Raw genomic sequence first — 25,972 nt, forward strand, 5'->3', positions numbered from 1 at the left:
TCAATGCTGATTACTAAATGTAACCAAGTCCTGAACAATAGCGTAACGACACATATGACGATTCAGAATGCCAATGTACGTATATATAACTTGTTTATACATATGATATATACTTTTGCGCAAGTTATCTATGATACTGTTCTGACATATGAGATATCCAGTATCAATTAAAATATAACTGCTCATAACTAACATAAAACTGAATAATAACTGTACAGAAATAATAGAGTCTATATTTCAACTCTATAACCAAAATCCAACTGTACTGGACTAGGAACAAAAACCACACTGTTTTATTATGAGTTACATTCCATTCCAAAAAAACCTCTCACAAAGTAAAACAATCCAAAACAAAAAAAGATCTTGAAGTCAACAACCTGAATTGCCCCCCTTCTCCTCTTAATTAAACAGGAGACCCAGGCTGACCAGAACTTAGTAACCAGGCTGACCAGAACTTAGTCCAGACAACTGCATGTCTTGAATCCTTGGTCAAGTGACATAAAATAGTGCCGTCTTATCAAGTTTTCCCCTCACAAAGGAACACATAAATTGATTTCACACAGTAACGTGGATTATAGCTTTTCGTTTCACTACAAATAAAGTTCAATATTTTGGGGGACGTAAGTCAGAGGTTAAGAACCAATTTAGTTTTATTTTTGCTGCCATGGTTAAATTGATATTATTTATTTATGTAAAAGTATTTTTAATGTATCGCTGAAATTAGAATTATTTTCAGTCTGCTCAATAAATTAGTGTTATAGCTATTAGATAGTTCATGGGTGCATTTTATGTAAAACACGGTACCGTAAATAAAAACATGGCTTCCCAGCGTCCCACAAGTAAACATTTTACAGAAACGTCTTCCAGCGTCCTTGACCTTTATAATCAACGTAGTGGGTGATATTGGCAAATTGAAAAAAATTAGTGGTTAAAAATTTTTCTCCGTTGTTTTGTATTCTGATGAAAAAAAAACCCACAACAACATCATTAACAGCAACAAAACTTTCAAAGTAAACTCGTGGCACTGACTATGTTTCATCCCTTATCATGTGTTAATCTTATCAGACGTCAGACATGTACACTACGTTTTATTTCTTATCATGTGTTAATCTTATCAGACGTCATACACTACGTTTTATTTCTTATCATGTGTTAATCTTATAAGACGTCAGACATGTACACTACGTTTAATTTCTTATCATGTGTTAATCTTATCAGACGTCATACACTACGTTTTATCTTATCATGTCTTAATCTTATCTAGTGCCAGCTCCCCCGCCCCCCCCCCCCACCCTAGCTACGCCACTGTTCCCTTCTAAATGTCTGCCTCTGGCGAGTTGACATTCTCCATGTCTTGTCTCTAGAGTCTGTCTATCAGTGTTGCATAAAATTACGCAGCCACTAGACTTAATTACGAAGTTTTACACCCAGGGCTACAATTAAAGGCTCGTCGCGGCAGTCCGTTGAGATTGATGGAAATATCACGTTGACAACTGCATGCGTCCTTAATGTCTCCGCACTTTTAGAGTTATTGTGCACGCCATTCCGATCAAACAACGGCGTGGGGTCACTTTGGCGTCCCAAGTTTCTTCTTTAGTCGGAAGGGAATTTTTTTTTTCTCTTCTCTTTCTCATTTAAGCTTTCTGTCTTTATTTACAGGTCTTTCAAATCAATGTACTTGAGCAACCCGTTCCACGGTCTGTTGATTTATTTCCAATGGGAAAAAGGTCTTCATTTGTGCAAAGACATTAAGAATAGTGTATCGATTTACTGAACCTGTTCATTGAAGGCGTGTTGGTTCACACTGAAAGCCAATCGCTCGCCTGCACAGTCGTGACATATAGAGAGGCAATGCTATACAAATTCTCACTATGCTGTCAAACGTAGTATAGATTATCATTAAGGACAACTTCACGCTAGAATATTTATTTTTAAAGAAAAATGTTTTCCATTCATGTAGGTAAATTACTTTGAAAGGTAAATCGTTATTTCACCTTTATCTTCACCTATCCTTTAGTCTGTTGAGCCGTTGTGGCACCACGCATGATCTGTCGACTGTCTTTCTCCATTCTTCTCTTTCAATGACAGGCCGGTCAATTTTTTATGTTGTCATCCCATCGATTTATGTGCCTGAATCTTCTTCTTTTCCTGGCGCTATTTCCTCAAGGAAGGTCTTTGCGACCTTGTTATATGGCCATAAAGTTTCAGCTAGCGTTTTTGTTTTTGACAGTGGTAAGCACTGAGCAGGTTATCGTGGGGCCCAATTGCTGTTGTGATCCTGTTTCTAATCTCTTCGTTTTTGATGGCGTCTTTGTAGGTGATACCTATGATCTTTCTGTAGCATCTTAATTCCATTGTTAGGGTCCTCCTCTCTAGTTCTGCAGCTAGCGTCCAAGATTCGCAAGCATACAACAACAAACACCAAGGAGTGCACCGCAATCTGATTATAGTGTCGAGGGCTGTGCGTTTTTCTTTCCATATAGCTTTAAATTTTGCAAACCCTAAAGTGGACTATGCAATTCTGTCCAGTAGTTTATGTTTGGCTCCGCATCTGAAAAGGTAGCTTCTAGGTACGCCTATTTAAAACTAGTGACACTTTCCAGCTTTTCGACTGCAATACTGATCTCTCTTTTAAAAGCCCTTTTGGCTATTTTCTATAGTTTGTGTTTTTTTCGGCCATGATTTGCATACCATATTCTGCGTATCATTAAGTAAGCTAGTTCGTCTTCTGTCCCTGCCAGACTGTCTAAAAGTTTGCATTTCATGTTACTACGCGTCTATACGCAGTCCCAGCTGCGACCTACATAATTTGCCACACCCAGCTCTGCCAGACCATCTATGTCGTCCGTAAGGCTCAAGTTAGTACTTCATCTTCCTCCAATGCTTACAGTACCTGCGTAACCTTCAGGAATATATTCCATTATCTTTTCAAGGAAGATATTGAAAACAGTTGGTGAAAAGGGCAGCCTTGTCTCACCCCTGGCCTGCTTGTAGAGCTTTTGATTACTTTTATGTTGTTTTTTTTTGGGGGGGGAGGGGGGCTTGTGCCTCTTTTTTGAGGCTTACGCTTCGTTTTTTTTGGGGGGCCGGGCGGAGGCGTCAAGCCTCTTTTTGATTATTCCAGTCTCATACCGTTTTGTTATGTGGACACCTACTTATTAATTGTTTTCAATTAATATTGGGGAGGTTTTAATTTTTAAAATTTATATTGCACTTTTCCAGAGTGTTTAATGTCATACCATTCTGCAAGATTAGATTTAAAAAAAAAAATCAATAACGTCATTTACAACAGTTTAAAAGTGAGTTTAGGTTCTCTGCATAATCTCTTGGTCTCGAATGGGTTAACAACAGTTCTTGATTACTTCATTCTTTAACAAAGTTGCTAATCTGTTGCGAGGTAGCAATGTGTACATATATATATGTCATGGTCACAGCAACCCTAGCTTAGCCCCATTTTTTTTTCTACTTGATGAAAAGTTGTTACTTAATTTACTTTAGTTGATTATATCTAGATAACAGAATAACAACTTAGAAACATTTTTTTTAATGAAGCTAAGGCCCACAAACATACTTAAATTAAAAACCTGCAGGGAAATGTTTATTTTAAAATAGTGAATGTTTCAATGTTAACATTTGTGTTGGTTGAATGTTACGTCCCCTACATGCTATCTGTTGTGTTATCCCCCTTTTAGGTATTGTAGGCCATATGAAGAGTTATACCCATACATATAGGACATAGTAGGGGCAGAGCTGCCTCGTCCTCTTTTTTTTTTTTTTTTTTACTAAACAGAGCTTGATAGAGGAAGGCCACACTTTTTTTGAGAATAATATTTTTTTGATTCCTGTTTCGATGAGTTGAGTAAATATCTCTTCCTTTGAACACCACATCAATGAGACTGATAGGCCTATTCAGTTAGCTCTAGAATCTACGCTCTCTTCTCGTCTGTTCTTTTCTAATTCATGGATCTTGAAAGTTGAACATTCAGGATAGAAGACTTAAAAGTAAAGTAGCAATTATACATAAAACACTGAACCATAATCTTCAAATACAAAATTTAATAAAATACTCAGAAAGACACAAAGATAAAGGCAGATTGCTAGTCCCATATGCTAGGACAAATTTGTACAAGTGCTCCTTCTTCCCTAGTGCTATTAGAGCATGGAATGAGTTGCCTGAGCTAGCCAGGAAAACCAGTGACTTGGCAGAATTTAAGCCATTGGTTAATATGCATGACTAAATGCATGACGCGTGGGACGTAATCATCTTCTTTTTTGAAGTAACGTCAGTATTATATAAGATAAGAGTCCCCCTGCATTGTCTGCACTTTCTCTTGCGATAAAAAGAAAACTTTTGACTAGATCTATATGTATTTTCTTCGGGAATAAGATTTAAGAAAGACTTGTGGATACTTTTACTTCAACGGTCAAGAGAGTTAACTTTCAACAAATGTAACGTTCAGTCCCCTCCCCACTTTATGGACATATTACACTTACACTTTTGGTGTTGCCAATTAATCTTGCATTTTTTAAAAATTACTTCTGTTGTTTTCAAAGATCGCCTGGCGTGTTAAGCCTCGCATCAATGTTTATAAAATGTCTGGCGCTTGCTTTTTTTTTTTTTGTAGGTCCATGGCAACGAGCGATATCTTATCATATAAATTACAGACGTTTCCTCAAAGGAGAAAATAATTACGCCCATGTGTACATCTTATTTTGCAATATGGAAAAGAATACTTGAAGTTCTAAATTTAAAATTATGTATTGATCTAGATCATGTCTAGATGTAACGAAATAAAACTATATTACGCTAATTATTTATTTTTTAGGTTTAAATAAAGTCAATTGACAAAAGACAAGACAAGATGGCTGCACATCAAGGTGTAAGCCGGATGTTACCAGAGCGAGAACATGAAAGTCATCTCTTTGCTCACCGGGAAAAGGTCAGTGTCTTTTATCTTGCTTCCCTCCCATTATGACATGCTTTGGGAATGCGGTACGAATATTCACATGTGATTAGAGCAGCGGTTCTCAACCTTTAAAGCTCAGCAGCCCCTTTTTACAGGTTTATGACATGCAAATAGTGGTCCAAGAGTGGATCTCATTTGAGAAGGTCGTGATTTTAATTTCGAATTCTGATGAATGAAATTAACAATTTTCTCATACAAATATAAATTATCTATAACTTATTATAGGTAATCCTACAAATTTGAACCCTATTACTCCAAAGAAAAATTATTGTAAATGCTAATACCTCATTTAAATAGATTATTTTAGTGTACAGGTAACTAAGAGCCTATTTAGCATGGCCGAATCTAAATATTATAAATATAAAATGTAGACAGTAGTCTTAATTTTTTCAAATTTGGTTTTTTTTTCTTGTTGAAGTTCTATTGCCAAATGTGCCTTTCATGTAACAAAGTATATGTAATGACACTATGAAACCAGCCAAGCTGGAGAATCGTGTGAGACGATGCCACCCTGATAAAATGTATTAAGATTTGAAATACTTTTAAATAGTCAATCACGACAATAAAAAAGTCGAGAAAAGACATACAATGGACAAAATCTTTTTCACATTAAAAAAAAACCCAGAATATTATGGTCTGCAAGTATCTAAAAAATATCTTTTACATGTTGCGAAATTCGGAATAATATCACAATAAGTGAAAAAAAAATGATTTTCACAGCAGCTGAAGAAGTTTTAAAAACTATTTTGTAAACAAACCTGCATCTGATATTAGTGAAGAATTCATCTAAGCAACAAAACAGTTAAAAGGCCAATTGATGAAATGAGTTGTGGAATTATTTGCAAACAACTTATTTCTTAATGCAAGTGGACGAATCAACCGTAATGAAGCATTTTTTATTTTGTATGAAGAAATCCAAGAAAAACTTCTTTTTGTAGGCCTAAAAAGGGATAATTAACAATAAAGGCGTATCAATATTTAATATTTAAAGAGAAAGCAATTTAATATAGCCTAATGTATGCCTAATATATCAATAACAACAAATGCAGCAACTTTCATGATTGAGTCCTACTGTAGATAGTGTACCTGGAGTGTTAGTAATACCGTGAGTAATCCATATCGACAGCTAAAAATCTGAGTGGTGGATTGCATGAATATCTTCAATTTGTTAGCACTGCAGTTAACCGAAGCAACTTTGACACGTTCAATACACAATTTCTTGTTCAAATGTGTTCAGAAAATGACGATAACTTACATCAGTTGCTCTTTCACACTGAAGTTCGATGGTTGTCAAAAAGCTTAGGCCTATCTTTGACAAGAGTTCTTTTTGACACTGTATCGGTGTTCTTGGATGCTAAAGATCTTATTTGAAAAACAAAACTTTACCAATCGAGAGGAAATGCGGACATTGTCTATTTAACAAACTTTTAACAAAGCTTATATTAAGTATACTTAAATTGTATCATTTACTTTGGATCAGTCATGTAGGCCTAATAAAATTTGTAATAGATGTAGTCTTCACATTTCTAGTCTAGAAATCAATAAAAATACATTTGAAGTTCATGAATCAGCGAATAGCATTATAATGATTATTAGCTAAGCAGGGGGTGGGGTCTACCAAATATCGGAAAACATTGCAAGGGGTCTACGAGGCAAAAAAGTTTGGGAACCATAAGGCTAAGTCAAGACTAGCCTAGATATTAAGATATGGAAAATGTAAAATCGAAAGTAGTAACATAGCACTGATAGCAGTCTAAAAAAAACAACACGTGAAAAAATGAGTTGGCTCTTTGAAGCGCTCCTGAGTTTAGTTGAGTCCGTTCTTATACAAAACATTGTGACAACACAGTTATGAGGCAATGAAGGTTAAGGTATAGACTTTATTACTGATATACACACAAAGCCTTAAGCTAGCATTGCATGAATTTTTGAATTGGTAGTCCTGTTTTAGATTTCTGCGGTTATAAATATATTATAAGCCCTATAAATTTTTTGCCTGTAACTGTATGAGTGTATCAAAACTAAGCTCATTTTACTTGGACTAACTCCTATGATTGAAAGTCAGAGGAGTACCACATCACAGCTAAACCTTTTTTTTTTGGGGGGGGGGGTTAAATCTGATCGTAGTTTCTTTGTTAGGCCTAGGCCCATGACTCCATGAGGCATGTGATCCATATATAGACCTTAGTGTTGGATCCACAACTCACTGACAATTTCTTGAAATCTTATCTTACCCCATACCTTTTAACCTAATTTCTATTTCTTAATAATAAGGCTTGTCTTGGAGTCAAAAGATTAATGAGCCTATTATGAGAAGTGCAGTCCCAGCTGTGACCTACATATTTTGCCACCTCAGCACAAACATAATCATTGTCCACCGGTGGTCGATTTAGATACTCTTTTCGCAGTCTACGTCTGTCCTTGGCAGTGGATTTTCTTTTGGTCTCAAATGTGTCTAATCTATACTAATTATAGTATCCACCTTAGGCAGACCCTACTACCACTGCAGCCCAACATAACCAACACCCTGTATGGCAATGCTGAACAACTGAAGAAAACAGCATACTATTTTCCTTGGCACATTCTGCAAAAGAGCTTACAGCTCAGCAGCAAAAAGCTGGCTAGAAGAAGTAGAATAGTAATTATAGTCATGTTATCTCATCTATTTTCAATGTATTTGTAACTTCGCTTGACAGATGAAGAAAATGCCAGCACAAATTGACAACTCCACTCCACCACAGTATCTTCATTTGGAATTAAGGCTGAAACGACTTGAGGTTAGTCAAGGTCTAATTTTAATAAATAACTATTGATGTCTAATGCTTTTGAAACATGCTTTCTAGACAATGCAATTAAGACAACAGGCGCTTGGCTTCCGAACCTGGGGTCCTGGGTTCAAATCTTGTTGAAGACTGGGATTTTGAATTACAGGATTTTTAGGGCAGCCCTGAGTCCACCCAACTCTAATAGGTGCCTTACTTAAATTTAGTTGGGTAAAGTAAAGATGGTGGGTCATTGTGCTGGCCACATGAAACCCTCTTTGTTATCCATTAGCCTAAGAAACAGATTAACATTAACATCATCTGCCTTGTAGGTCGCAAGGGGAACTTTTCTTTTTTTTTTTTACAAACAGCAGTACAGACAAGTTCCAGGCCTTTACCAATAAATGCTTGTGATGTGTAAAAAGGTTAGATGACCAAATAAAATGTACAGTCTGTGGGAAACAACCCAGCAAACAACATCAGAGCAAGAAATCAAAAGACACAAATGCCATACAATGCAACAAGAAACAGAAAATATTGCAAAGCAGGTTTTGGGCTGGAACCCACTGGGGAAGAGAAAGGCTAGGAGACCAAAGCAAACATAGAGGAGATCAGTAGAAGAAACAAAGATGGCAGGATAGACATGGACAGAACTGACGGAAATAACCCCGAACAGAGTCCAGTGGTGATGTATCCTTTCAGCCTATGCTTCACTAGGAGTGACTAGAACTAGAAGGCTGTAACGATAAAAATAAAATGTTTTGCAGAAGTACAGTATTTAACTTCAGAATTAGAATTTCTTATAAGATGTATCTGCACATCACAACTTTTCAAAAAGACATTCTGAGGTACAGCGCCAGGTGTTAGAAAGGAAAAAGGAAAACAAAAGAGTAGATGATTGAAGGGCAATAAGAAGGGAACTGGCCTATATATTCTTTGTCAACACTTTTGTGAACAGCAGAAAACTGAAGTGGTATGAAGTTATGAAAAAGTCAAGATTGGTGACCTAATGGCTCTCTCTTTGGTGTTACGGAATAAAAGAATTTTGAAAAGAATATAAATATCAAGGTACAACCATATACAACAAGCCAAAATCTTTACACTAATATACATTAAAGACTTTTCAATCAAAGAAAGCAAGGAAAATTTAAAATTTACAACACAATAATTATTTTTTTTTATACAACAACCTTCAGTAGTCTGATTACCTTTGACATCACTTGCTGGTATGGTAATACTTCACTGGCACAGAGACATTGACTATATAGACCATTTAAAAAAGCATCCCATCATTTGAACATGGCTAACATCTTTGAAGAACTTTTTTTTAATGAAAGATGCCTTTCCAAAGTCACTTGAAATCACCCAGAAGTACATAGAAGCTTAATTAATTCTTATAAGTGTTGGTAGTGTGTGTGTGTGTGTTATGTTTCATGTGTGAATGTTGTTCAAGTTTACATCTATATTGTTATCATTATAGTAGTAATAATGAGGTGGATAATTGTAGTCAAACTGAATTTCCATTTGTTTGAACCAATAAAATTATCTTATCTTAAATGTACAGATGGAGGAACAAAGGAAAAGAGAAATTGACAGAGATAACAGAATTCTGCTCCAAAAAATGTCTGAGATTTTATCCAAGAATAATGAAAATGGGAATTCAAAGGATAAAAAGCGTAGCAAAAGGTAACAAACTAATGTCTTTATTTAACAGATGTACTTAAAAATAGTAAGTATTTGTTGAAGTATTGATTTATTAATAATTTTAATAATAATAATCTAATTATCCTTGAGGAAATTTATTTTACAATTAATTGTAAATTACACATAGCAATTTATTATAAAAGCAAATGAACTATACAATAGCACATATAATATATGTTCATACCATAGTTTCTTTTAAACATTACTTGTAACATTTTACATCAGAAATTTGGATTTTATTCAATGATTTAATTGTCAAGGAAACAAGAGTTTGGTAGGTAATACCGTAATACCTGTTCACCTTTGGCTACTGCAAATAACTAGTACCACCTTTATATGTATGACCATTATATGTTACTCATCAGATTTTGCTGGGATTATAAATGTTTAAAAACCTCTATATTATAACAAAATTCTTATAATCATAAGAATTCAAATAGTGACCCTTCAAAATTACAAAATAGCTTATTCTTAAATTCATTCAGATGTGTTGTGATGTTTGCTTAAATTCATTGAGATGTGTGTGATGTCTGCTTAAATTCATTCAGATGTGTTGTGATGTCTGCTTAAATTCATTCGGATGTGTTGTGATGTCTGCTTAAATTCATTCAGATGTGTTGTGATGTTTGCTTAATTCTTTCAGCTTAAATGATGAACAGCGTCAACATGAACGGGACAGACTGGAGGAAGAAAATGTTAAAGCTGCTAAAAGACTTGAGTCAACTAAGCCGATATACAACTCTAAAAAATGGGTAACTTTGAGCTTTTACTTCAGGCTCATTTAAATTTTAAATACTTATTTACATCAAAATTTTAATAATGTGTACATTTAAATATTATTTATGTTAAACATGGAACGCTACACTTAATAAACAACGCCAACACTATAACACCAGATTCATGAGTTACTTTATTTACACACTATGTTAACACACATGACACATAACATTCCCAACATTCAGTCCCTTAGTCAAGGGGAATCATTCAAGCTACTCATATAAACAATGTCAACATTCATTACAATTTCTCTTTTCTTTTTCTCAATCATTCTTACTTTCAACTTTAAAGGCAAAAATCCAGAATCAGAAAAGAATGGAAAATCAACCGAGAAATAGGATAGTACATATTATATTAACAAGTATTTTATACATGACAATAGTACAATGTAAAAGAGTTTGTGTAAAGCAAAATAACTCGAAAATCAAACAAATTTTTTTCCTTCATTTTTTTTTTTCTTCATTTTTTTTTTTTTTTTTTTTTCAAAAACAACATATGATGAATAACAGAATGAAATAGTAGGCATATTCACATGACTAGGAATAATGATATATTTCAACAACAAATACGGCAGGGCTTTTTATACAAAGGTATATTTACATTACTAGAAATAAAAATATGGTGAGTAAGGAAAAAAAAATGAAATAATAGTGCTGCTTACACAAACTCATCCGGGAGTCTTCCTTCTTGCAGTATGGTCAGAAGTAGAAGTCCTGATGCGCCCCGTTTGGTCGTCACATTAGCTAGTTGTGCTCTTCTTGGACACCAGCGAATTTCAATTCTATTAGTCCTGTGGGTCTCATTGATGTAAGCAATGTCAATACGCTGCCTTTTGTCTTCCACTAGCTTGGTGATCTGAAGCGCTTCAATGAAAACTGTGATAGGCAACGACTGTTTTCTCAATACCACAGAGTTCTTCTATTACAGTTCTGTAAAAGATGGCAGATTCTAGGCCTTATTGCAAGCCTAATGCCTCAGCAGCTATGGTAGATCTCACTACCCTTTTGATCTTCGAGGCTAGCCAAAAAAAAATGGGACAATAATGCCCATCTTAGTCTTTAATCCATACAATATGGGCACTTGTACTTCCTGTACCACCACTAAGATTACCCAAGGCGGCATCGCAGAACAATTGTATGGGTCTTAAGTCCTTTAGCTTTCCGATGACTTTTATTGCTCGCATTAGGTCTGTAACCAAAGCTTTGTTTAACTTTGTGCTGAGATCAACTAACTTAAAAGTCATATCAGGTCTGGGGCCTTGAACGACCCAATTTAACTGGCCAATGAGTTTTCTATACAAAGACTGTTCTGTATCATTCAACTGCAACTCCTTTAGCAAAAATCTTGCTGGGTCTAGCTTTGGGCGATCAAGTTTTTTTTCGATGTACGCTGTGTGGTCCAGCATGATCCCATCTGTGACTTGTCTGATGTCGAATCCGATGTAATAAAAATTTCGCTCTTCTGTCTTTCCTGACACAAATCGGTGACACACATAGTCTTCTCAAAAACGTTATTGCCAGCATGAAGAAAATCGTCGACATGGCAACAAATGATGCCACATACAACTCCATCAGTCGTTAATGTGAACAGTGCTGGATCAAGGCTTGACTGTTTGCAACCAAGTTCAATAAGCTCTTCTTTGACACTTAAATAAAACTGTCTTGCACCATCCTTGAGTCCATACTTCAGTTTCCAAATAACATTACTTGGAGTATTACTCTCTTTTGGAAGTATAATATGTACCTCTCTATCCAGGGGTTTTCCATGTAAAAATGCAGATTTGATGTCTGTTGTTTTAATCAGCCACTGTTTACTAGACACAATTGACAAAAAAATTCTCATGGAACCCTTAGCAACAGTTGGACTATCTTTTGGTATTAAGTCTTGCTCTTCAAATCCTCTTACAACTAGACATGCTTTTGGTGAACCATTTTTCATTGTTATAACCCAACGTGTAGAAATAGCATTTTGTCCACAGTCTTCAACCTCTTCATATGCTTCAAACTGTTTTAATTTCAATAACTCCAATAGTTTGGCTTCATCTATCTCTTTGCTTGATTCAACCATTGATAAACATACATTGTCGCTGTTACCTCCCCTTGAATACTTCCTCTCAATTCGTTTAAGGTCAACACTTTTTCTTTCTTTGTCCACATGATTGTCTATGTTATACCAATACTTATACTTTCCTGTGGCTTTGCCTGCTCTTTCGAGACTGGTCCGTTGTTCTGATTCGTCCATTCTGTATTCTATTTGTTCATTTGGTTTCAAACAAGTTACAGAATGAATGTCTGTCCTTGTGTTACTTTCATCTCTAATAAGTTCACGATCTCCATCAAATATTTCGCTTACACCACTCTTGATGACGTCATGAATCATTTTTGTGTTCTCCTCATTATCTTCTGTACTCTCTTCCTCATCCACGCTCGCTTTATAAAGCCTGTTAGGTGCCACTCTGACAAATACACCGCCATGTCTCACAAAAACAACTTTTCCATCTTGAAATACCACCTTTCCGGGTCCTAACCATCTCTCTTTGCCTTCACGCTTGTAAAAAACTTTGTCACCATTTTGAAACACCTGCTCTGACGCTCGAACTTTAGAACGCAGGGCTCGTATTCTTTCACTTGACTCTAATTGAATGTAAGCTTTACGTGCCTCGCGGAGAGCGGGCAGTTGCTTATAAAAAGCTTCACTTGTTGTGCTACTCTCTAAAGCCGGTAGTTTTGCGTGAAGAATGCTTGGTAAATTAGGGTTTCTACCAAACACAAGCTGATGGCTACTATAACCATTTCTCATTTGCAAAGAGTTTTTAGCAATATTTGCCCAGAATAGAGTTTCCAGATCTACGTCTGAAATTTCAGTCTCAAGTTTCATTAGCAAGTGCAGTATCCATTGACCTTTGTATTGTTTGAGATCCATTGCAACTTTTTTATTAAAGTCTCTGGCCATAGGAAAAGCCACTACAGATTGAGATGGTGTCTTAGCAATTACTTTGTACAGTTCACAGCTTCTTTCTATATCTGTTAATTCCTCTTCAAAACCCTCACCCCGAATGTTAGCATCTTGAAGTGAAGTCATAAATCTATCCCTTGGATGGTAAGCTAACTGCCTATGTAGTTTTCTAATAGTTACCTTGCGTTTTTCTGGGGATTCGTCGAATGCTTTTACTGTGTTGACCTTTTCAATTTGAATTGTTTCTGTCTTGTCAATGGGAATACAATAATGGCCAGATGATGTTAAGTTTAAGGCAACCTCTTTCCCAAATATAACAGCTGTATCATTTTCTAAATCCATTTTTACTCCTGCTGACTTCATAGCAGATCTGGAGAGTAATAATGGTATGTCTGTTTCTACAGCATCAGTCAGAAGTTTTACCTTCTTTCCAGCCACTGTGACAGGTAACTCATATTCACCTTTTGATTTTATTATTGTCCCACCACCAAACTTAAACATTCTGTGACCTTCTCTTAACTTCACTTTGTTGCGGTCCTCTTCATCTAAAGAGCTCAAAAATGCCTCCAACCATGTCATTCCACACACTGTACTACTGCATGCGCTGTCCAATACGGCACAGTTAAAAGCTTCGACCCCCAATTGGGAAGTTTCATCTTTGTGATTTCCTGTGAACAAACAGGCTTCTTCTTCCTGGTCTACAACATTGACCCTCTTAGACATGTTTTCCCAACTGTCAGGGCACTTGGACAAAAGATGTCTGTATGATCCACATGATTTACATGTTAAGACATTTCCGTCGGGACCAACTGGGTTTATGTTTTTCAAACTTCGTTGAGCTTTTGGGAATCCAAAACCTCGGGTGCCGCCCCTTCCTTGTCCTCCACCTCTCACTTGATGTCCGACTTTAGGCTTATAGTTACATTTTGTCTGATCTTCTCGTCTTCCAAAGCTACTGAAGTTCTCGCGTCTTTGGTATCCCGCTGCCCATAAAGCTTCTTCATTATCAGCCAAAAACTTTGGCTCAAGTTTGATACATGCCTCTTGGTCCTTCAGCTTACTTTCTTCTCCCTTAAACTTTTTCAAAGATGACTTAGCTTCCTCATACAAGGTCTCTCGTTTGGCGAAATTCATTCCAGTCAAAACAAGCATCTTTTCGTTTCGAGTTATTCTTGCATTCCTTAGTAACTTGAAGGCCAGAATCTCAGGTGGCAGTTTCATCTTTTTCTTCTCTATTCTACTATATTTTGTATCAAATTCTGCTATGAAATCCTGTATGGACTGGTTTTCCCCCTGTTTCAAATCTTCGAACTCGTCAAATTTGTGAATGCTATCTGCGAGGTCGTCTTTGGCCAAGTTCTTGTCAAGAAACTGCAAAAGTCTCTCAAAGCCTTCCCTACACTTGAGCTCTGATAGGTCTAATTGTTCGAAAACTTTGTCTCTTATCCCAGATGCACTGCTTTGTGGTAGTGAAAGGGCTATGGCTATAGCTCTTTTCTCTTCTTTCAGGTCAGTTATTTCATTCCATGCGAGTAACTCTTGTTTATACAATTCGTATGGCTTTTCTTTAATAAATGATGGAATCTCTATCCTAGTAGCCATTATTACTCCAAATTGGATCAATAAAGTAAATAATTTTACTTACAGCTCTGCTACCATTTGTTAAACATGGAACGCTACACTTAATAAACAACGCCAACACTATAACACCAGATTCATGAGTTACTTTATTTACACACTATGTTAACACACATGACACATAACATTCCCAACATTCAGTCCCTTAGTCAAGGGGAATCATTCAAGCTACTCATATAAACAATGTCAACAATTTACTTTTAAAAAATCTCTCAGTTTGTTATAAAAATATTTGAATGGCTCAGTGATGCTTTTAGGACAGAGCCCCTTTTTATTATTTCATCCTGCACATCGAACACTCACATAATATTTTGTCTGAAACCCCTTCCACATATACACACATGACTTTTAAAACTCCCATAATATAATATTATCTATGAATTATAGTATGTCACCCTAAACTCACAAAATAATATAATTATATTTACATTTCATTTTGTTTTTAAAAACATTTTACCCCCCAAAAAATATGTATTCATTCAATATCGCTTTATAAAAACATGGACGTTGTCCCAGTTTTGACTGGCAAAAAAAGATTGTTTTTAATATGTTCACAAAAGGAAGTTATGTGCCAGTGGGTGCTATTGAAAGTTACACACCAAAAGAATTTAAATAGTGGTTAAAAACAGAAGAAGGTATAATCTTGTACTTTTTTATTTGTCTGCTTTAAAAAAATATTGGGTTGAAATTACAAGTATAAATGTTTTTTTGGTAAATTTAACCACTGTGGTTTTGCTATGAAAATGGCTTAGCTATTCTATGTTTTCTATGGACATGGTAAGTAATAACAGGTTAAAGTTTTGTATTTTTTCATCCACCGCAAGTAGAAGAATTAGTGATAAGTCTGTGGTCAGGGCCACCTACCATTTGATGTAAAAACATCAACTACCTTTGTTATTAGGTAGCCTATCTAAAAAAAAAATTATTTTGTTAATTTCTTTTGAACTATTTTTTTTTATTAACTTAACTCAGAATATTCATAATCTAAACTCATGTGTGTGATGTATTTTTAGGAAGAAGATTACAAACAGAAGCAGAAGTTGATGGAGTCTTGGCAAAGAACAAAACAAAAGAAAGGACATGTAAGTAGGCGTTAGAACACCATGGGGCCTATAGAATAGATGGCCTCTTTTAATTATTGTAAACATCACTATTTATAAACTTTTGAGTTTTTAAAGCATGGAAGCTATATTGCCATTGTTCAATGTAATTATTCTGTATAAATCTTAAAATATATTTTACAAATGAATTTTACACTTTTTTGAAGGCCAGAAAAATTATGTATGTAAGTTCATATAAAAATATCTTTTTTTTGTGTGTTTATTTTTAGAAAATAAATGAAAAAATGTTTATAAAGTGTAAATACTGTATTTTTTTAAAATGTTGTTGAAACTATTAACCTTTGTAGATTTACTGTTTTGGTAGCTAGTGGTGAGGAGATTGCTAATGGCTAATGTCAGAATCATTTTATGTTTAACTTACAATGGTTTGTCACACCTTTATTCTCTCCTTCTCCAGCTATTTTCATTACATGTCTATACAATCTTAATAGTTTTTAAAATGTCCTTTTTCAATATAATTACTGAATTGTTTCTTTTGTTGTTTTTTTTTCAAAATTTTGTTTAAACAAATTACAACTAATAATCTCAATTTGATTATAATGTTAAAGGTTTGTGCACAATTTAATTTCATATCAGTATAAAAAAAGTGGTCTTTTTTTACTTGGTTCAATTAAACTTTATACCTCATTACACTTTGGTTTCTTTTTGTTTTTTGTTTTTTAAAATATATATTCAATGTGTGATTTTGATTTCTATGTCAAATATTGATCTAAATCAGTTTCTTAAATCTGATTCATATATACCAGTTGAGTTACTTAGAAGACCAGTGGGGGACACTCAAAATATATTATGGTAATGAGAGATGATGTTTCCAAGTAAGAAAAATTAGCTTTGTCTGAATGATGAAAAATGAAGTCATAAAAAGACACTATTGTTAAATAAAAAAATTTCTTTTAATAAATTTGTTAAAAGCTTGGCTATTCACTCATATCTATTTTGTCATTCAATGAGCTGAGGCCTTTGCAAGACATTTTTGTACTTTTTCATGTGGCTGGTGAAAAATCTTTTGAGGCAAGAATTTCTGGCTACAAACTCAATATGCTAACTAAGCTGGTGCCTTAGGAATATATGTTACTTTCTGTTTCTTTGTTATGTCCTGCCACTAATTGTCTGGTGTTTTACAGCAAGGCACTAAGAGACTCATTAAGAGCCACAGTATGCCAACAAATATAAATAAATAAATGTGGCTGCCTGATCATGCTGTATGCACCTTGGACTGTTGTTTGTTTGGTCCAGGTTGTCCGGGGTTCATACCCTCCCTGTCAACCTTCAGGAGGTTTTGACAAGGATGTACATTATCTTTATCTCTGAAGGAACATCCAAAACATGTAAAACATTATTATACATTTTGCGTTTGTAATCATGTTTTTATTTTTTTTTCTTAATTCTACCTTTAGAAACGTACCATCAAGTTATAATATTAATGATAATACTCATCAGAGTTTTATTAAGTATAGAAATACTTACAGCTATTAGGATCTCTGAAAATTAGAAAAAAAACAACTTTTCCTATGTATATTACAAATTTGTGTGTTTCAAAAATGGTTAAGAATGGCATTGGAGTAAAAAGAAAAGGGGATTGGGATGTCCTAATGTTCATTACAACAAATAAATTTTTCTGTTTTTAACAATTCATGTAAGATAACTGTGTTTAAATTTTAACTAAATAAATGTATATTATCTCCCTCTACTTAATAGAGATTTTTCTCATAACAGATTATGGGATGTTTAAAAGAAACATAATATTCATCATTTGTACATTAATTTTATAATAGATATATAATTATTTTTTTTCAGGGCAAAAATGAAGATCAGGAAAAGCTACCTCCTATCAATGGTGTAAGAAATATTCACTTTCAAAGTTATATATAATATATATATAGTAAAGCGAATGTCTTGGGTTTGATTCCAATACTTGCTATTTTTTTTCTCTCTTTTAATGACAGAATATAAATGTTTAGTTTAGTGTATTATTTGAACATGGCTAGTTGTTAAAACCTATACCAAACTTTCCTTTATTATGCATATTATTTTCTACATTTGATATATCTACTTTAAAATACTTAAGAATATTTGTTTACATCATATCTGATTGAATGTTTACAAAAATTAGTCCGTGATGTATAAAGAACCAAGAAACAGTTCATTAGTAAAGCTAAAAAGCTATTGTTTAAGTTATTTTTAGAAAAATCTTTTTAAGCAGGCACAACCTAAAGAAGAAAAAAAATCAAATTCAGGGGATGCTCCACCAAACACAGCTCGATCTCGCCAGTCTGATTCTCAACAAAATACTTCCCGTACTGAAAGGTCACAATCACCCAAATCTGCCAGGACTCCAAGAAAACAAAATAAAAATAACCCAGATGTAAGTCAATATATTCTTAATAAGCTTAAAAATCTAATCAACAAAAGTTCTTTGTTCTTCATTGGCTGCCTGGTCGTGCGGTTGGCATGCTTGACTGTCATTCAGATTTATTGATGATTCCGGGTTCAAACCCTGCTTGCTGCCATCCCCCTGATGAACTAGGAAGTAAATTATCTTTAAATCTAAAGGAATATCCAAAACATTTTACAAACATTTAACTTGGCCATACTCTCTGACTTTGTATTTATTGACTGTGATGAGGCAGTCTTGATATGGTTCAATGGACTTTCTGATTTCGTCACTTGTTATAGTCTCAGTTTGTGGGCTAATTACTGCATTGCCTCCAGCCTGCGCAGAGTATTTTTAAGGTGATAATTGGCTCGCGCAGACCAATACCACTCTTTAAACTAAGTGCAGTTCACAGCTGGAGGTCACTCACAAAGGCAGGGGGATACACATTTGAGACCAAAAGAAAATTTGCTTCCGAGGACAAGTGCAGACGTCAAAAAGAAAATATCTAAATTGACCACATGCGGACAATGGTTATGCTTGCCGTGGGTGTGTCAAAATATGTAGGTCACATCTGGGGTTGCGCAGCCACTGGAAATACTGCATTCCTTAGTAATCTTCAGACTCGAAGACAAGCCTTATTATTATTATTATTATAGTCTCAGTTAGGAGGTGGCTGCCTGGTTTGCGATCTGGACTGATGTCTTGATAGTCCTAGGTTTGAACTAAGCCTGAAGCCATCCCCTGCCATCATCCTGGAGGTTTGGGCTGGGATGTAATAATCTTCAACTCTGGATGGAGGAACATCTCAAACATGTAAAACAAAACAAGTGATGAGAGAGCACAGGGGGACTCATACATTTAAATTACGAGCCAAATATAATTGAAATCCTCATTTAACTTTTCCTTACAGAATTTATTAACCATTAAAGTACATATTTACAAAAATCCTTTTCAATTTTTTTTTTTTTAAATCTGCTTTTGAAAAAAAAAATGTATTTGTAGCGAGAACTGTGGATGTACTATGGCATACGACCAGGAGATTCGGATGATGAAAATGATTTTTACAACCAGTCACCTTATTTGGATCCAGCCAAAGAGAAAGAGCGACGACGTAAACATAGGGAAGGGGTAAGTTTTGTTCACAATAAACTATTTTCACTTAAAGTTTTTTTTTTATTCTCTGTTTTTAAATTTATGCACTTAGATCCAATGTAAACAGTTCAATTATTTCTATTTAAACTTCATAAACAACTTTTTTTGGTCATTATTCTAGATTTTAGCTCTAATTTGTATAAATTTAAGTAGTATTATTTTTTATTAGCATCTTTTATTTAAAACCTTAGATTTTGATTTCTTTTTGGTAATTATTTAGTTTTTTAAATATTATTTCTCTTTTAATTTATGAAGTAGAAACATTTATCTTTTTATTTTAGTTTACATTTCATAATTATTATTTAGCTCTATGATCTTTATATTCAAATAAATTATGATGTGCTTATGAACAAAATAAAAAATCATCAACATATTGAAACCTGGGGCTGAATAAAGCATTTAGTTATTTTAGCATCTTGAAGTCATAGTCGTGTCCAGCAGTTATATTTAAAAAAAAATTAAGTTATATAGATAGAGTATGATATCTGAAAAAACTACCTAGATGTGTGGTATGCACTACACTAGACTGCTGCCTCAATTGTTAGTCTTTTGAACCCTTCAGAGTTGAAGATAATTTAATTCCTAGTCAAACCACCTGCATGGCGACGGGGTATGACAACGTGCAGGGTATGAACTCGGGACCATCAACAAGTCTGAACGACAGTCCCGCGTGCATACCACAAGACCAGGCAGATTTGGGCTAGGATGTAATAATCCTCCATTCTGACGAAATGTCTAAATTAATAACAAACTGAGAATCAAGAGTCTCCGGTTACTTTATGAAGTAATTTGAAGTAAGTGAAGCTCTCATGGAGACTAAATGTTGACAATGAGACTGGCAATGTAAGGTTCACTTGGTTTTGTAGCCTCTGGCGAACCAAACGTTTCATGTGGTCATCACAATAACCAGCTTCTGGTATCCATTAGAATTGAATAGACTCTGGACATCCTAAATTCCAAGTAAAGAGATCCTAGCATTCATGGGTAGTCAAACTCAGGACTCTTGGTTAAAAGCTACTCTGCCTCTACCTTGGGCAGACACATTCCATTTTATACTTGGGTTAACACTTTCTCATAATTACAGCATAACTGCTGAGCATCTGAAACTTTTGTATGCACATTTTTCTAGGTCTTTATTTATTGCTACTAGTAAGAAGATTTCACAAGCACATTTTTTCTCTCAGTTCTTTATTTTTTATTTTGGATTTTATCGTCATCTAAGTTTTTTATTTACATTCAAATATTTAGGGTTAACAGATGTATTATAAATAAAATTTAAATTAAAAAAAACAACAACTTTTTATTGATGAGTTTAATTGATTATAAAATGAATAGTTTCATATCACTGGAGCTAAATTTATTATTTTTGTGCAGTTATGTTTAAAACATTACAAAATACATATTTAAGTGTAATTAACAACCTTTATGAAATATTTTTTATATTCAAACTATTCTCTACAGAGTTTAACTTGACCTGTATGTTATAGAAGTAGCCTTTTAGTTATCTCACACATGTAAGTGTGTGTGCATGTGTGTGTGCAGTTGTTTTTTCTTTACTTTTTCTCTGTAATAACTTTTCTTTCTATAATTTTACTAACATTCTTTTTTTTTTTATGACTTCACTTTTAACTAATCTAACCCTTATATAGGCCTACTTTTAAATGATGAATGATGATCATTATTCCATCAGATTTTAAAAGTTGGCATGCTATAAATTAGACACTTTGTTTGATTTCAATTGATTTTTTTTTAAAACTTGATTAACCCAGTTCTGTTTATTCTTATGTTTAAAATCTCTTTACATAAACCAATTAGATTTGACTGACTTAAACATATTTTTATTCAACATACCTTTTTACACCATTAAACTAAAACAATTATTTGTGAATGTTGAGATACAAAAAGAAAACATAGTGCCTCTTTAAAGTAATAAACATGTTTTATTTGAGTTTTGTGTTTGGTCCATACTTCTCTTAATAGAACTCAAATAAAATACTGACTGAAAGTAAGTTCAGTTGAGAAACTATTTTACAGACAGAAAAAAAATTCAATAAAAAATTTACATTATGAAGTTAAAAAAATTATGTCATTCTTTGTAGATACTTTATATACAATTTGAACTTTTTTTGTGTGACTTAAATGCATCTTTGTTAGTATATGATTTTACTTTGCATGATTTAAAATTGTATAATATTGTTAAAGAAGTAATTATTAGATGTCATTGTTAAGTTTTAATAACTATTTTTATCCATTTTTAAAAAATTAAATTTGTTTTTTCTTAAAAGAAAAAAATATATATAACATAGAGTCAGATGTAAAATAACATGAAGTTTCTTACATGATATTACTTACTATAAAAAAATATTGCTAAACATAAAGAATGTTCATGCTCCTATTTTTGCATCATTGTTAAACAATTTGTTGTTATTAAGCTAATTATTTCTTTTAACCCAGAGAAAAACAACAGATGTTGATGCCAAAGAGCTGAGAAAAGTCGCCAAGAGAATGGGTAATGTTGATTTTTGTCTTTTAGCCAATCAGCTTAGATATTCTAGATTTAAAGTAATATACATTTTATATTAGCTTTAAACAATAGTTGGCCTATATTCAGTCAATATATAAAATAATTTTTTAAAATGTCAACTTATCTTTTTTTACGTAGCTCCCCCTCATGATATTATTACAAGAACACTTGCGAAAAAATCCTTCCAACACAGAATGAAGGTCAAGGAAAAATACAAGGAGTCTTATGATGTTGTAAGTTAGGACTAAATGTTTTCCATATTTGGTTGCGATTGTTTAGCAGAACTTTTTTTTTCTTTTATGAAAGCAGAAAATTTTGTACAGGTCATTCATTTTTCTGACATAAATGATTCTAAATTAATTATTAATAATTGCATACATGTCTCATTTCTTTCTTAACATACATTATTATTTTCATTATATTGTTTATGTTTAATGAAGGAACTTGAAGAAGATCTCAAGAATGGACTTGGCGGCGAATGGAATGTTCTGATTGAAGCTCTTCTCAACGAACAGAATGTTGGACAAGGGAAAAATGCTGGCCGAGCTGTGAAAGTAAGTTAGTTGTTTTCCATTTTAGTTTCAATTATAATTTTGCTGACTTTTTTTTTATGATTCATCAATTTATTATATTATTATTATTATATTATATACAGAGGTTCCTTTGTTTAGGAAGCAACTTTTGTTTATTCAGTTTGGAGACATTATGTCCATTCAGCTTCGACTTTCAATAAATGGGAAAGTATATGTGCTTGGTTTCTACACAAAACAATTAAATTCACATTTTTACATCATCAGACATCTGCATCAGATGTTGCAACTGGGTTGGCATGGCAATGTGAAATACTGCACTCATCCTTTATCTTTGTAATGGAAAATATTGCCTTAAAATTTGACGATCTTTGAAAATTTCTTTAAATTTGCATATTAAAAAAATTACTTTTTAAGAGCACAATATCAAGAACTAAATGTAAAATGGTTCTATTTTATTTGTTCAGGGCGGTGATGCAGTGACTCTGGTTAAGAAGGTTGCACCTCTATCAGAACAAGAGTTAAATACTTTCAAAGAAGACTATGAAAAAGGTTAGTTGATAGGCCTATACTTTATTTCTTGGGTTGAAATTTTTGAAAGAATGAATATTGATACATTGATACAATGTTTTTTTTTTCTACCAACCTGTACATAAACTCTTGAAATAAAAATCAATCATGTTAATTTATATGGTATATAAAATGAAATCATTGTATTTTTCTATATCATTTAGAAAACTCTAGCAGCTTAGAAAGTGATATAGCAGACAATTTTAAAAATCCAGTCAAAATGTTTCTTCTCACTTTGGTGTCTGGAAAGAAAAAAGAACAAAATAAAGACAAGACTGCAGCACTAAAAGATGCTCATTCACTTCTAGAGGTAATCTTGTTTTAGGAAATAAAAAATATAGACTTAGACATTATGTACATTTTTTAGATCTCCATTTATACATGCATTTTTATATGCATTTGTTGATCGGCTTCCGTTATATTACAGAGCAGTTTTTTCTTCTTTCTCTTGTTTAAGGTGCATTTGTTTTAAAGTTATATTACAGAGCAGTTTCTTCTTCTTTCTCTTGTTTAAGGTGCATTTGTTTTAAAGTTATATTACAGAGCAGTTTCTTCTTCTTTCTCTTGTTTAAGGTGCATTTGTTTTAGAGTTATATTACAGAGCAGTTTCTTCTTCTTTCTCTTGTTTAAGGTGCATTTGTTTTAAAGTTATATTACAGAGCAGTTTCTTCTTCTTTCTCTTGTTTAAGGTGCATTTGTTTTAAAGTTATATTACAGAGCAGTTTCTTCTTCTTTCTCTTGTTTAAGGTGCATTTGTTTTAAAGTTATATTACAGAGCAGTTTCTTCTTCTTTCTCTTGTTTAAGGTGCATTTGTTTTAAAGTTATATTACAGAGCAGTTTCTTCTTCTTTCTCTTGTTTAAGGTGCATTTGTTTTAGAGTTATATTACAGAGCAGTTTCTTCTTCTTTCTCTTGTTTAAGGTGCATTTGTTTTAAAGTTATATTACAGAGCAGTTTCTTCTTCTTTCTCTTGTTTAAGGTGCATTTGTTTTAAAGTTATATTACAGAGCAGTTTCTTCTTCTTTCTCCTGTCAACCTAATCCTTTTCAAGTTGTTGGCTTTCATAAAAAAACAAAATTGAGCTTGGTAAAAAAAATAATTTTGTTTTTTAAATTAATGTTGTTTTTTTTTAGTTAAATTTCAGAATTACCGGTACATGTATGCTATCTACAGTTATGAAAGTATTCTCTTTTATTTAGCCTTGTTTTAATTCTTCTTTTTCCCAGAATGAAAAAGATCGGTGGACATCTAAAAAGAGCACATTTATTAAACTTGTGGAAAAAAGCCACCTCAGTCACATGCGCAATGTGTTTGAGAATTACAAAAAAATTAACAAAGGCAAGCCAGTGACCAAGTCCATACAAGAAGATTGTCATGATAAATCTGCAGATTCGTATGCTGATGTAGTTGGCGCTTACAGTAAGACTCTATTTCGTTACCTTCTCAGTTCTCTTCCTTATAATGCATCTCGGCTACTTAAGGGAATGAATGGACATAATGTTGATGATTTATTTGTTCTTTTTACATTTATAGTTAGCTGCTCCGAGACAGCTGGTACAGAGAAAGCTGATTACCTACATAAAAACTTGGATCCAACAAACCCAGAATTTGTCAAAACAGTAGTTGCCAGGTCCGAGGTAAAAAAAAACACACCACATTCCAAATTGAAAATTGTTTTATATATAATTGAAAACATATTTTAAAATATTGACTGTTGAATAAACATTGAATGAGTTAATAAAATAAGATTTTATTTTCCAATATTAACATTTTCTTTATAAACCACAGCTACTACAAATAAATGTACTCCTTGTTTTAACTAGCTGTTACCAGAATTATATTATAAAAGAATATTCTCAATGGTAGCAGTGTACACTTGTGGAAAGGATAATGAAAAAAATAGACAAAAAAAGATACATGATCGCCTTTTTTCACATGTTAAAAAAAAAATGTTTTTAAAACTAAATAACATATGTTTTTATTGGCTATAGTAAACAGATAAGTGCATAAATATTAATTCTTTACATTATTACAACAATTATGTCTTACACCTTTTAAGTATCATATAAAAGTAAAAAAAAAAGGTTCCCCTTCAGACCTTTTGATCTGTAGGGTAGACGATGTAAAGGTCATCTGTTTGGAAGTCAAGCGCTTTACCACTCAGCCACCATGCCTCCTTTAAAAAGTTAAGTTCCCCTTGCAGACCTTATGATCTATAGGGCAGATGATTACGGTCATCTTTTTCTTTGACCATTGATTAATTAGCAGGGTGTTATGTGGCCAGCACAATGACCAACTTCTTTTACTTTCCCTAACTAAAGTCATGTACCTATTAGAGTTGAGTTGACTCGGGTGCAACCTAACAATCCTGAAACTCATTATATCAGTCCTCACCGAGATTCAAACCCAGGACCTCAGGTTCGGAAGCCAAGCGCTTAACCACTCAGCCAAGGTGCCTACTGAATGTCATGTAATATCTATTTATTGTCTGCCTCAGACGGACTTGCCCAGTGTTAGAAAAACTTACAAGAAAAAGTATGTGAATGAGTTATCTGATGATCTGGAGCAGGTCAGTAACCATACAACAGTTGGGATACTCAGAGCCATCATCATGAAGGACCCACCAAAACAAAAGGTTAGTGATCAGATTCACTTTTAGTTCTAATAGCTGCTTATTATTTAGATTATAATTTAGGACTATATAGATTGCTTTGTAAACATACTGAACTATTCAGACGAAGTTTTTGGTGAATTTTTAATATATTTTCACTCAGTATCAATCATGCTTTTTGTGAAAGGTTCCCCTTTCAGACTTTGTGGTCTATAGGCCAGATGATGTAAAGGTCATCTGTTTTCTGTGGCCTACGGTTAATGGGGGTGTCATGTGGGCAGCAC

At 33.6% G+C, this 25,972-nt stretch overlaps 1 protein-coding gene across 6 annotated transcripts in view; it reads left to right on the forward strand.

Annotated features, from left to right (window-relative positions):
* LOC106052612 (titin homolog) overlaps window positions 1-25,972 on the forward strand; it is a 79,758-nt gene that overhangs the window by 19,973 nt on the left and 33,813 nt on the right. For 3 of the 6 annotated variants that reach the window (XR_008776886.1, XM_056023035.1, XM_056023033.1), the window contains exons 2-17: window positions 4,827-4,940; window positions 7,664-7,744; window positions 9,294-9,415; window positions 10,077-10,185; window positions 15,817-15,885; window positions 17,722-17,763; window positions 18,125-18,289; window positions 19,304-19,429; window positions 21,908-21,962; window positions 22,116-22,210; window positions 22,418-22,531; window positions 22,975-23,059; window positions 23,242-23,387; window positions 24,304-24,496; window positions 24,611-24,714; window positions 25,575-25,712. Coding sequence is in view for 5 of the 6 variants with exons in the window: in XM_056023035.1 (XP_055879010.1) it covers window positions 4,863-4,940; window positions 7,664-7,744; window positions 9,294-9,415; window positions 10,077-10,185; window positions 15,817-15,885; window positions 17,722-17,763; window positions 18,125-18,289; window positions 19,304-19,429; window positions 21,908-21,962; window positions 22,116-22,210; window positions 22,418-22,531; window positions 22,975-23,059; window positions 23,242-23,387; window positions 24,304-24,496; window positions 24,611-24,714; window positions 25,575-25,712 (1,722 nt within the window). In the remaining variant the exon portion in view is untranslated. Of the gene's footprint in view, window positions 1-4,825; window positions 4,941-7,663; window positions 7,745-9,293; window positions 9,416-10,076; window positions 10,186-15,816; window positions 15,886-17,721; window positions 17,764-18,124; window positions 18,290-19,303; window positions 19,430-20,927; window positions 20,968-21,907; window positions 21,963-22,115; window positions 22,211-22,417; window positions 22,532-22,974; window positions 23,060-23,241; window positions 23,388-24,303; window positions 24,497-24,610; window positions 24,715-25,574; window positions 25,713-25,972 lie in introns of those variants that run through there. The other 3 variants (XM_056023036.1, XM_056023034.1, XM_056023037.1) reach the window with 3 other exon arrangements.

The sequence above is a fragment of the Biomphalaria glabrata genome, chromosome 3, assembly GCF_947242115.1.
Source record: "Biomphalaria glabrata chromosome 3, xgBioGlab47.1, whole genome shotgun sequence".
NCBI lineage: Eukaryota > Metazoa > Mollusca > Gastropoda > Planorbidae > Biomphalaria > Biomphalaria glabrata.